Below are 13,785 nucleotides of genomic sequence, written 5' to 3'. Positions count from 1 at the left end.
CGAAAAACAAAACGCATGTTGCTGTGACAAATGCACGCTGGATACGTTGTGGAAAAAAAATCCTCATTGGACAAACTGTGTCAAATCCGGAGGATGGAGGTTTTGATGTATTCGATTGTCGGCGTGTGTCTGAAATGCTGAAATGTCGAACTGCTTTTCACAGTTCAAGGTGCTGTGGTGTCTGCTGTTCTAACTCATGTGTGTGACTTGTGTAGGTAGGGGCCCCGGTGAAATGTCCAGGTGCTGCTGGAGATTCTCTGTTTAAAGAATTCAGACTTTCAAATATGGACAGAGAAAACTGACTGAACCAACCTGAACAAGGACTGTGCAGGTTAAAAATACCGTCGACACTACGTTGGGAGTCGACGCTGCTGAGGAGCTGCAGTATGATTTATGTCCTCTTTTACATATATTTTCATAGTATTGGATTTTGTTCTATCATATTGTCCATCCATCCATCCATTATCTATACACCGCTCAATCCTCACTAGGGTCATGGGGGCCTGGAGTCTATCCCAGCTGACTCAGGGTGAAGGCAGGGGACACCCTGGACAGGTCACCAGTCTATCACAGGGCCACACTTAGAGACAGACAACCAAGCACACTCACATTCACACCTACGGACAATTTAGAATCACCAATTAACCTCAACATGTTTTTGGACTGTGTGGGAGGAAGCTGGAGAACCTGGAGAGAACCCACGCTGCACAGGGAGAACATGCAAACTCCACACAGAAAGATCCCGGTGCCCCCACCGGGATGCAAACCGGCGACCTTCTTGCTGCGAAGCAACGGTGCTAACCACTGCACCACCTTGCAGCCCACTGTCATATTGTAATCTGTGATATTGATAGATGATGTTTATCTAAGTAGTGGTAACATTTTCTTTGGAGAATTATGTTCTGTTACTGGGTAAATATGCAGGAAGCTCAGATGTTTCCTTTTCGTTGCCTAGGGATACTGGGGCTAGGCAGGGATAGGTCCACTGGAAGGGGCGGTGGGTCGACCAGCCTGAATTTGGACGTTGTTTGATTTTATTTTCTGAGGTTTCCATATGTATTTGCTTAAGGTATATCTCTGTGTAAATGTTTAAAGAAAATTCCTTCTTTTTAATTGGGTTGGAGTGCTATATGTGATAGGGCAGAGGGATCGTGAGAGAACTTTCCCGTCTCGATTGTTTGATGGAAATTTCAGGTACGATAGCTGACTGATGGGTTTTTCGCTCTTACACTCCAAACGGTGTTAAGATTATGCTATAGTAAGGACATATGGAAGGAACTGTTATGTGTTACTTCTTTATTGAAAGTACAACATGCAGACACTATTTCTGAACATTAGATGGCCTGTACCTGTCTAGTTCTATTTCTGTGTAATACTGTGTGAGGCATACTTTAAGCATTGTACATATGAAACATAATGTCTAAAAACTGAAGTGTTATTAGGTGTGGAGTGGTGAAATAATAATAATGATAATAAAATAAATCAGAAGGTAATGTTAAACTGAAATGTGAATTTGGAAAAGTGTACATAAATTATATATATATATATATATACATATAGAAAATGACAATTTAGGCAAGCGAATAGAAAATAAACTCACTCATTTTGTATTTGCTTTTACTTCAACATGGAACCAAATGATGGGGATATTCTGTTTGGGATTTGCACACGTATGATGGATTTCTTTTTAGATGTAATAATGTTGATTATGGATTGTCAATGGATTTGTGGATTTAGGTGTGACAGGCAGCATTCTCTTGCATTTCCCATTTCCCCCCCCCAGTTTCAACTGGCCAGTCCCTCAGGCACCGCAGTCTTTGTCACCAAATGTCACTTCTGATACACATAGAATTGATGGTGAGCTCCTTTTTAGCTGACAGCGAGGAATTTCCACAGGAGGCTGTCACTTACGGACACTTTGGCACTTCAAACCGAAATGATAGGAGCTACTAGTGCAGTCACAAAGGCATAACCTCAAGTGACCGACTCTGAACATGGCTCAGTGAGTGCAGATTGAAAGAAGAATGATACTAGGTCTTCCACGGTGAATGTCGGGTCTCCAGAAAAAGGGAATCAGATAGAAACAGCCCTGCCAGGACATACAACTGTGTTGGGTAATAAATAAAAATAACAGAGGAGTCAACTTACATTATATTTTTTAATATATTTTCTATTTTTTTTCTCTCTCTCTTAGGTGAGGAATGATCTGACCAGTGAGCTGGAGAAAGCAGACATCCAGATCGCAGACACAGAAAGTTTCTCCAACGATCCCTGCGTCAATGTCAAAAAGCTCAAGGTAAGAGATTTAGATACGTAGATTTGTGTTCTCAGATACATCATGTGATTATTAATTGTAGCGTCACATCATTATTATTATTATTATTTATTTTTTGCTCATGCATTTTTTTCTGTATTTGTGTATCAGTTGATCCCCGTCTGAAGTAAATCCTGCACGATTAATATTTTATCCAATAAATGTCTCCCTCTGTGACTGGGCAGAGCCAGCCAGTTCTCAGTGAGACTAGCTCTAATGAGCACACTGTAATGACTGGGAGGCCTGTACAGTGACCTCTAATAACCTGCTCTGACTAATGGATGTTTGATAAGCATTTAAGCATATACATACACACACAGGATTTATTATTTTCCCTCCTCTCCTGTTCTCTCAAGTGAGATGAGATAACTAAATTAGACCACTAATAGATCAACATCGAGGCCTGTGCATATTTATATCATATACAAGGTTGCAAGTTTTGCTGGAAAGAAGAAATAAAAAAAAAAATAACCCTCCTATTATCTTTGGGGCCAGTTTGACCCCATTCAATGTTTAACATCTCTGAATAAGTCATTGACATCATTTTTTCAATTATATTTAAAGAGCTATTCACACATGAACTTGGGGAACAATTTTATTTATGATATTTCTGGAGGTTTAAATTGCTGAACCCAAGGATAAAAGAAAAATAAAAAGTAAATTTGAAGGTAGTAGCACAGGCTTTATTATCCAAGCTAGCCGGTAGCTGTTGAGCTTAGCTGATAACCGCGGCAGAAATGGCGCAGTAAGGAAAAAAGAGTGGAGAGTGGGAGATGGATATTTCCTTCAGTAGAAGAAATGACGTACACAACAGGAAGCAAGTTGAAAGGAACATGGATGAGAGATGAGGAGACAGTGGGATAAAGAAGGAACAGAAAGATAAGCCGTCTTTCCTGGAATATAACTTTGCATGTTGCGCGCCGACATTTTAAGCTGACACCACACTTCCTTGATCAACTCGAAATATGCAAATGCACAGTGTCGCCTCCGAGTCTTTTGCACAACGTTTGGATGGAGCGGGCAGGGGGCCCTAATGGTCTGTTTCCCGCTCATCACGCCAACAGTGGTTTGCTGCCCCCCCCTCCCCTCCGACAGCTACGTAATATGACGAGGTAGAGGGTGACACAGATTTCCAACTGAAGGCTGGTCTTTTTTTTTTTAGTGCACTGTTATGTGTGTGTGTGGAAGTGAACGCCAGGCGGGGGAGGGATAAGGAGGGCCGTGGCGTCACAGTGCGATCCACAAATAGAGCACTCACATCTGCGATATTCCAGCTGAAATATTCAAAAAGCAGACAGGCATCACTGCTGCGGGGCATTGTAGCAGCCCTCCGCATTCCTCTGTCGCTTTTTTTTTTCTCTCTCTCTCTCCATCTCTTGTTTTCTGTCCCAAGTTCCACATTTGTTACCGGACGGGCTGACAAAACAGTATCTCAGAACAAAAGGCAGGCTTACATACCACACTCACACTCACACACCTACACTTCTTTGACACTTTTAGTAACAGTTACATTCATTCTTCCTCCGTCTGAGCATAAAAAGATCGATCCTAGCAGGCGGTTTATAGACACATTTTTTTGTGACTCAGGGCCAGTTTAGGACGCTTGCTTTCAATGGAGAGCCACATGAGGGGGAAAAAAATGTCCTGAAATCTAAATTAAGACCAAAACACTTTATTATTTATCATAACTTAATTATTTATTATGCATTCAGAACTCTTGCCCCTCCAGTATGACACACCAAGGGATGGTTCATTTCTCTTTATTTTGTGCCTCACTGATGCAGCAGTTTTTGCATGACAGAGTGGCCCTGTCCCCCCCCCCCCAAAAAAAATCACAACTTAACCGCATTCATGGTTTGAAAGAAACACAATGAAAGAACTGTGTTTTCTTCACTGAAATTTTGAGGCTTGCTTCAGTTTAGGCACCAAAATTTGGATTAAAATGCGTCTCTTTGTGGTTTAAGCTTCTCCTCCGTTTTTGGTCCACTCCCATCTAATATATGACTGAAAAGGAGCGACAGTAAAGCAATAAAATAAATGGCAAAGGCATGCTGATTTGAAACGTATTCGTAATCTGTCACGAACAAAAGTAATCTGCCAGAAATTCCCTCGCAGCATGATTGAGAATTGGTTGTATAGACTGACCTCCGTTCATATGACATGGCTGATTGGTTAACCAACTTAAGCTTCCCCCGTTTAGTAACCATATTATTGATGAAGAAGTTATTCCATTTTTTTTCCAGCTTCCCCACAGGTTGTAAATCTAGTTTTTCTCCGCTCTGAAGTCTGACATTGAAAAGTCGGTGGCTTGAAACCGTTAAATTGGCAAAATACACTTTGACTGGAAAAGTCATTTCTCTAATATCAAGTAGTGATAAATACATAGAATAGAATAGAATAGAAAAGAATAGAATAGAATAGAATAGAACAGAATAGAATAGAATAGAATAGAATAGAATAGAATAGAATAGAACAGAACAGAATAGAATAGAATAGAACTTTGTTGATCCCATTGGTGCAAACCTCAGGGAAATTGTTGAATATCATCACGTCATAGTGGAAACCATCCATATCTACGACCACTTTAACCTGTTCAGTGCTGTATGGCGATTACTATGTCATACTGTATAATGCAATAACTATTCTCAGATTTAACGTGCTACGTTGTCTTGTGGGCCTCAGCTCAAGACAAATGGCATCATTACAAGTTTGCCCATTTCATAAGGTCTTTTATTGATACTGGGGAGGCTGATAAAGCACCTCTGTTGGTCCAAATCCCCAAATAGCACAGAGCTGCAGCAAGAGTCTCACAATGAACCCTGAGACCTCCTCACATCCAGCGTAAAGGATCCAACCACAGCATATTCTACTGACTGTACGCTCTGGTGCATGCTGATATTGGACACTGAAGTGTTAATTCTAGCTTAGATAACAACGCAAAATCTGCAATCATATCCGTGTGCTCACCCAGAAACAATTAGTACTGACACGCTCCTATAAATCTGTCTCGCCGGCGTATGTATTTGGTCATGCAACACACACATGCTGCACAATAATCATTACAAACAGATGGGGGGATGGTTGTAGTAGGTAAGCAACATATTGCCCAGTCTACAAATCACATCTCCCACAAGCTCGTAAAAGAGCATCATTAGTGCGGTGTTTGTGTGCACGTATGTGTGCGTGGCTAATAAGCCTTAAAAGTGCCTGATTGGGCTTATGAGGTGCAATATTACTCAAATCATTATCACGTATAAATCACCATTACAAAGTTACAAACAACCCTGTCACGGGTAAAGCAGTCGAGGCTGCCCTTAACACTACCCTCTTTGAGAACAATTATTGTTCCAGTTATATAAAAGCTCGAGCAACGAGGGTAATTTGGAGGCCCCGTGGTGCCCCGATCCATCTGTAACGCACTAACACAACACATCCGCTCATGCCCTTGCCCGCAACTACGCCGTCTTTTCATGTTGTTGCCAGGCAGGCTGGAATTTCAACCGAGGCTGCGGCCCTCGGCCATAGCTGGAGTCATTTGGGTTAAGTGCCTTTCCTTCAGGGAAGAGCAGTGTTATTGAGCAGCCGCTGGCACGTCTCTCTCACACACTTGCTTATACGTACACACCAGCACGCGCACAAAATACTGCAAAAGTGCACCCTGGAAGAGTTCAGAGCTGCTACCTGCCCTTCTTGCACATCTACACACATGCACGGTGCGATGGTGCCAGAGCAGTGAGAGTTTTATACAAAACACCTCTTAAATGTCCCAGCATGCTCTCTGGCTCTCTGGCTCTGAAGCGAAACCACCGGAGCAGACTTTTGACTGAGCTGCTCGATTTTCTGAGAGCTCTCACCCTCTTTAAAAGCTCTCATCTATCTATCTATCTATCTATCTATCTATCTATCTATCTATCTATCTATCTATCTATCTATCTGTCTATCTATCTATCTATCTGCCCCCTCTGATATGAGGATGCATGACATATGGTAGAGATTGCCTGAGGGACGATTTGAACTGTATTTGTAATGACTTCTCATTATCCAGAATAACGGCAGGATGCCATAGTGTCACTGAAATCACAGCTGTTGTTAGTCACTTTGTTTCGTTTTTTTAAAATGCAACGTTCCTTTAATTTTTCCTTACGACACAAAAATAAACCCGTTTAATGGAGTCAGCAACACCTCCGAAAGGTTTTCATGTAGCAGAATTTTCACCAAGTCATTAAAAAACCGAACCAACAAATTCTTAAATTTTAAAGGTGACAAAACACATCCAGTAGTAAGTATGTTTTTCTAAAGATTGAAAGACTGTTGGTGACTTTCTTAAATTAGATTTCTTACATATGGGGAACCTGACCCACTCTGTCGGTCTCTCTGCGATGCAAATTTCAGCTTTGTGACGGACTCTTGTCAGCGCATCACACATCACATGCAGCCTTGGTGTCCAGATATGCATACAACAAACCCGTATCGGTATTATTTGATCACATCTGAGACGATTCTATTGTGCGTGTTTTGAGTCTGTTTGATCAGCCGCCGGTGTACATATGCATCCTCTCGGGCCTGTGCTTGTGTTTGTACTATACATATGCGTGCGCTCACAAAATGGCAGAGTCTGATTTTTTTTTTTTTCCCACCACCATGAAACGCGATGAATTTCCACCCAGGCAATCTGAATTATTTACCGAGTCAATCGCCAGGCCATGTGCTCCGAATCCCCATGCAAATTTGTGCTCTCCAGCCTGGCTGGCAAGCAATTCTGCCTGCTGACACTGTCTCTGTTGTTATGAATTTGATATTGCCTTAGTCTTTCAACTACTGGTTTTGCCACTCAAATCCCACTTACCTTGTAGCTGCTGATGAGATAGACACAGCAATGAAATTACAGTGCATGCAACATTTCTGATTCGTGCCATTTGTGAGCACAGTTTGATGCGACGGCAGCATCGCACACACAAGAAAACCCATCCTCAAGTAGATGTTGTTTTTTTCCTCGTGGCTTTATAGCCTCAATTGAAGCCGCAGTGTGAATGACATAAGACTTCCCTGACATAATGCCTTACATGTTTTGCAATATTAAAGCCAGGAAGTCACAAGGTCACTATAAAAATAAAAAAAAATGCTCCATCCTGACTGTAGATTATTACAGTTTTATATCAAACAAACTGCACGCTGCGCCGGGAAATTTTGCCATTTAAGTGAATACATTTTTCTTTTTTTTCAGGACAACGATGTGAGAATTATCATCGGCCAGTTTGACGAGAGCCTGGCCTCCAAAGTCTTCTGCTGTGTAAGTCGTCTTTCCCCACTCGGTTATACATGAAAGCTTAGCCATCCACTTTGCTGATGCTATGTATCAGCGTCTTGCCAAATTATATCTTATAAAGGGCTTTTGTTTAAAATACAGTTGATGCCGCGCTGCTTTGAACACAAAATTGGAGCATGAAATGATCTGGCTTATGGGATTTATTTGGATATGTAATAGTAAAACGCATTGTGTCTCACAGTGTGACATTTACGTCCAAAGCAGACAGAAACTCATTTTGTCCATTTAGAATTAGGCCTCGATTAATTTATCGCCAAATTGTTTGGCTTCACATAAATTAGACTTCAGATAGTTTGATCTTATTTTGTGTTTTACAATTGGGGGTCTAGCGGGGTCTGGTGTTCTTTAATGAGAGTTTTTCAAGGTCAGCTGACTAAAACAATCAGAACAGACAGCAGATCATATTAAGAAAGAGAAATTAAGCATTACTTTTAAGCCTACCTGCTGCTATGCTCGTTCATCTTCTATTTTTATACCCCTCTCCTCCTAGGCGTATAACCTGAACATGTTTGGCAGTAAATACCAGTGGATTATCCCCGGCTGGTACCAGGGCAACTGGTGGGAACAAGCCAACACCACCAACTGCACCACCAAGAAGCTGCTCACGGCCATGGAGGGATACATCAGCGTGGACTTTGAGCCGCTCAGCGCTCGACAAATCAAGGGCATCTCTGGCAGGGTGAGCGGCACTCCATCACAACCTGTATACCTCTAACTGTGCATTTCATTTGGGTGGAAAAAAAGTAAAAAATCTTTGACTTTTGGAGTTGCAATTACATTACAAAACAACATAGTGACGGCATTTTTTTTAAACTTCTCTTGTGCTTCTCTTTCAGACCCCTAAGGAGTACGAGAGGGAGTACAGCCGAGAGCTTCAGCAGAAAGGCGTGGAGGCCAGCAAGTTTCACGGCTTTGCCTATGACGGGATCTGGGTCATTGCTAAAACCTTTACTCGAGTGATGGAACTGCTCCGGATAAAACAGCGGCAAAACGTCTACCACAACTTCACCGTGGACGACCGCGAAGTAGGAAAATTGGTGCTGGACGTCATGAACGAGACCAACTTCTTCGGTGTTACGGTAAGTTGTGATGCACTGCTATGTAACAATAATCGGACATTTTTTTGGAATGAAATGAGTTTATTTTACTTCAATCACCTCTGAACTGTGGGCGCACCTGCTGCCCACACTTAGCTGTCACATGCAAACACAAGGATAGACATCAAATTCTACAGCTTACATGTAGGCAAAGGTTTCTTTTGTCTTATTATTAGTAATGCATATGAGTGGTTAACAAAAATAAAATACAAGAATTCAAATCAAACAACAAGGACAACCAGACAAACAAATGGGGAAGGGATGAATTGCTTTGGGGGTGCATGGGGGGCTATGAGGTGTGATGTGTGTACAGATTGTTGGGTGTGTGTGTGCAAGGGAGTGTGTAAGGGTGTGTAGTGTTGGTGGGATTAGTTAGCTTTTTCAGGGTTTGGGTTTTGACGTTGAGTTGTGATTGGTTATGTGATCTTTCAGGAGATTTGTCCATTGGTTGATGTGAATTTTGTGTTTTCCAGTTTATGAGAATGACTTTTTTGGCGATAATTAGAGAGACAAGTAGGGGTTTTGGGTTATGTATAGGTAGAGAGGTCACCGAGGAGACAGAGGGAGGGGGTTAGTTGCAAAGGTTTCTTTTTAATCCTATACAGGCACAGACACTCATAAAGCGAAACACTACAAAATATCCAACTACTGGTTAAGAAGTGAGTGATTCAAGTGCTGAACTACAACAGTTCATGCATGGAAAGGCTGTGTATTAAGTAATATCTGTTTGTGTGGAGCGGAAAGGTGTCAGAGCAGCACAAGAAGGCTTTAATCACTGCTCTGTAAAACTGGAAGCATGCTTGCAAAAAAAAGGTTACTTAGCCATCCTTGTCTCTGAATGAAGCCTAAGGTGATGTCATTTGGTGCTACAGACTCACTTCACTGCGTTCAAGATTGATCCTGGTGGCTATGCTAGCTGCAAACAATGTGTGTGTGTGTGTGTGTGTGTGTGCTCGCTTTCACCTCCTATAGAGCTGTTACAGGATATCTTCTGTTCCTCCATAAAGGCCACTCTGTTATTAGAAGATGCCACGCTGCTCCCAGCCTAGACAGCCTGTAGGCATGCAGGGCCTTACAGTACAGCAGGACATTTGTATTATATCATATGCATAATTGGATTTACAAAAAAAAAAAAAATGGCCTGAACTCCAACTAAGGAAAAAAAAAAAAAAAAAGAACGAGCTCGAGCAAGAGGTACATTTTCAAATACAGTACAGATGCCAACAGAGCAAGGAAGAACTGACTTGTGTTATCGGGAGGCCCTTTGTGACTCATGTTCCAGGGGGTATGTATGCGTTGCAGCACTAACGAAATCCTACGTCATCATTCCTTGTCCCCCCGCTCTCACCTGTCTCAGCACAGAGCTACTCAGGGCTGCTGATTAGGAGCAGCCTGACATTGAGGCTTTCCTCAGAGACTCGAGGGGGGAAGCAAAGCATTGCAGGAATATCGATGGGCCTGTAACATTTCATTTTTATTCGAGGCATACGGAAGATGAAGTCTTGTTATGCTGCTTGAGAGGGCAAGCAGCCTTACACTCCTTTTTCATGTGTTTATTGACTCACTGATCTTATATATGTTGCCGTCTCATTTACTGAGATGTTTTATTTAAGTAACTGTATCGCATTGTAAAAACAGCATTCAATTAATCAGTGATTTCAGATAAAATTACAAGTAGTAGTCATTTATTTAAAAAATTCTAATCTAATCTTTCAGCATATTGTAATTTAGGTGGTCAGAGAGCAAACTAGAGTTCTGTTTCAGGCTTTAGGAACTCCAACTCATGACAGGAGACTCCATCCAATCACGAGTCTTTTCTCCTGGAGCTGATGAACACCTGTTTCGGATGTTATCAGCCCATTAAATTGCCATTATCACTGCAGATCATTCCCATATATACGGGCCAATAGGGACCTTCTCCACCTTCTAGTAGACTCAGCAGGCGTGTTATCACACCATTTAAATAGAACTCCATCATCACCTCATTAAATGGCAGTGGAGCCAAGATTTTTTTTTTTTCTACTTACAAAGCATTAAAAAAAGTCAACATTAGAAGTTGGACAGGTTGTTGGTGGTCTAAGTTTGGGCCACTACACCCGGTCACTGCATTTAACATGTTACAAAAGCTCCATTTTGTACATTATCAGAATGATGAGACTTTACATGCACTTTCTGTAGTTACAGTCTGTTTATCGACAATCAGAATAGACGGTAGCACACATTTTGGCCTAGAAGGTGGAGGAAGTGCCTGGTAGCACACACGTATTGGAATGGTGTGTGATGATAAAGGCTATTTAATAGGCTGATAATCAGGCGAGGCGAGATAGTAGAAACAGCAGCAAAATCCGCAGCGAAATGAAGATGTGAAGATTGTGCACATTTGGTTGTTGGGTGTTTAACACAGACAGGGGAAAAAAAAAAAACCTGCAAGAGGAGGACAATTTCATTTTTAAATTTGGGATTTTATTTTTTATTATTAGTCTATTGCCTGTAGCAGCTTTAAGCAAGGGAACATTATGGCTTATTTAAGTGCAGTGCTTAAATATGCAGTATTACTTTTGACTTAAGGGAGTTGGGTCCTCCTTTTGTCAGTGAATCCCATGAATCCTGCTGCTTTTTATCCCTCAGACTCGCAGTCACGGGGTAGTGATGAAACGACGTAAACGGTGTAGAAACAAGGAAACGACCCACTTAATTTTAAGGTTGTAAAGAGTGCACAGATTTTACATAGAGTCTGCAAATACTGTCTTGGTTACAGTATAAATTGTCAGAGTAGCTACAGCAAATCTGCATACTCTTGTTTTGCTGATATCCTGGAAAAAAAATAAATCTATTATGTACAGAATATTCTTCACCCAGCTAAATTCCTTTCATAATGATTTACCAGGGACAATCCTCTGAAGAATAACGAGAGCCAGAATACTGTGCACACGGTAAACAATGTTAGACAGCGGAATAGCAGAATAATTAAATGCATCTTTGTACCGAAAGATTTAAGATCTGTTGACTATTATGGCTGTTCTTATAAGGGATTACATGAAATGAGATCAAAAGGCTTCCCTGTATGTGGCACACATTTAGCACATAGAAACTTCCACCCACACACGGCGAAGACATAGGGAGGCAATTTCCCTTCTACACGGCATACATCTTTAATGCTGTTTTCAAAAGCAGCTATTACACAACTCGCTTGATTTGCTGGCGGATAATATTGGCTTGACAATAAAATTATTCCACGTGCGAGCGCCAGTGAAATGGCAGATAGTGGCTGCTTACCGATCGCATCGTACCCTCGCTCCAGCCTTTCCTGATGTCATGATTTTTTACGCCGCGTGTTTGCTGCGTACGCACATGTCTCCAGAGACCGAACCGTGTCCGTTCTGTGCTGATCTCAGTCCTGCTGCTGAATCAGTAGCAGAGGCAGCTGCAGCAACAGCAGGAGAGTGATCATCGCGGGCTCCATAGTATCGATCCGGCTGCTGTCAGGGCCACGGAGAAGAAGGCTGACATTAGCTGGGAGAGAGAGTTCCAGGGCGTAGAGAGTGCTGCTAGAGCCACACGACGGTGTACGCTGGAATTCAGTTTGATAGGGAAGAGACCTGGCAGATTGTGATTGTGGAGGATGACAAGTGTGTGGGTTTGTTGTTTTACGTGTGGTCACTGTGTTGGTATCGGTGTCTTTCCTGGGAGTGGTGAGTAGCGCGCCCTGAGGCCTGACAGTCGCCTCAAACAGAGGTGAGAGAGAGAGAGAGAGAGAGAGAGAGAGAGAGAGGTCGGGTTATACGCATCTATCTTTAATTTGTGGATGAGTGTGAGTAACAGTTGCATTCACATGAAGCCCACCGTGAAACCCTGAAAAACCCCAGAGGACGTCACACCTGCAGCCCACAGACTGACATCTCATTTGACCCCAGCACTCCTGTCACTGACAGTATTCTCACCTCCGCAGACAAAGTGGTACACGGACGCCTCCGCCATCTCACCTCCGACAGACACTTTCGCACACACATACATGCCTAGACACAGTGATTGCTCCATCAGCCACCGCGGTGACACAGGACCAAGCGTCCTTTGTAGATTAGACGGGGGACACCTGTCTGGGGCAGTACTCTCTGGCGAGGTTGCTGGAGCTGCATGATAGCATATTGTACAAAGAGGCTTTACAATAGGTTCTTAATTCAATCTTTGTAGCGTGGGCATTTGTTTCCAATTAAGATTGCCCGAGTCAGCGCCTCGGCATATGCTTTGCATATTCTACAAACTGTGTATACACTTGAGAGAACAAATTGGGTGCTGTTAAGACAACTGCACACAATTTCAGTAAGGTTTGTGATAGTTCCACTTTTGCTGATGTGAAGGGCAATTATGGTGGTGGTGTAAATGCAGAGGGAGGGCATCTGTAGCATGCAGCTACTTTAGAAACGTGGATACATAGACTCAGAGTCATTATAAGGTTCCCCCTGTTTTCAACCCACATCGTCTGACCCTATTTACGCACCGCAGCTATCAGAATGTAATACCTAATGAGCCGAACCGAGGTACACTGTACTGTCCTACTTACGCGTCAGCCACAGTTGCTTAGCATATTGTCGGAAAGAGTTGCGTGTGACAAAAGGAACTTGTTAGAGTTGACGAGTCAGACTGACTCTGTAGTGTGAAATTGGTAGCAGAGGATGTATTTGTACAACCAGCACTGGAGACGGCGCGTCCCAGAAGCAGCTCACACATGTATACGTTATCAGGGACGCATGCGTGTACATCGGCATAATGTGACACCAAATGAGGGGCGTATGCACAGACACATATGCATACGCACACTCAGACAAACATCAAAGATGCCACACAAAGACTGGGATTCAAACAGAGGGGTGGGATCCTGCTCTGCTACTTCAAAGCTTGCCATCTTTTTGAGGCGAAATTGGTTCTCCAGCTTCCTCCCCTCCACGCATATTTCGCCTCAGCTGTCTTTTAATCAGCAAATGCAAACTATCTATCTATCTATCTATCTATCTATCTATCTATCTATCTATCTATCTATCTATCTATCT

General features: G+C 42.5%; 1 protein-coding gene across 1 annotated transcript in view; it reads left to right on the top strand.

Annotated features, from left to right (window-relative positions):
* gabbr2 (gamma-aminobutyric acid (GABA) B receptor, 2) overlaps positions 1-13,785 on the top strand; it is a 197,711-nt gene that overhangs the window by 114,203 nt on the left and 69,723 nt on the right. Inside the window, exons 4-7 of the mRNA XM_008297079.1 lie at positions 2,195-2,296; positions 7,539-7,604; positions 8,131-8,319; positions 8,477-8,719. Of these exons, the coding sequence (XP_008295301.1) occupies positions 2,195-2,296; positions 7,539-7,604; positions 8,131-8,319; positions 8,477-8,719 (600 nt within the window). The remainder of the gene's footprint in view (positions 1-2,194; positions 2,297-7,538; positions 7,605-8,130; positions 8,320-8,476; positions 8,720-13,785) is intronic.

Source organism: Stegastes partitus, unplaced genomic scaffold, assembly GCF_000690725.1.
Source record: "Stegastes partitus isolate 25-593 unplaced genomic scaffold, Stegastes_partitus-1.0.2 Scaffold1184, whole genome shotgun sequence".
Classification (NCBI taxonomy): Eukaryota; Metazoa; Chordata; class Actinopteri; family Pomacentridae; genus Stegastes; species Stegastes partitus.
The sequence above is the reverse complement of the archived record's forward strand: the minus strand, read 5'-3'. Positions and strand labels throughout refer to the sequence as shown.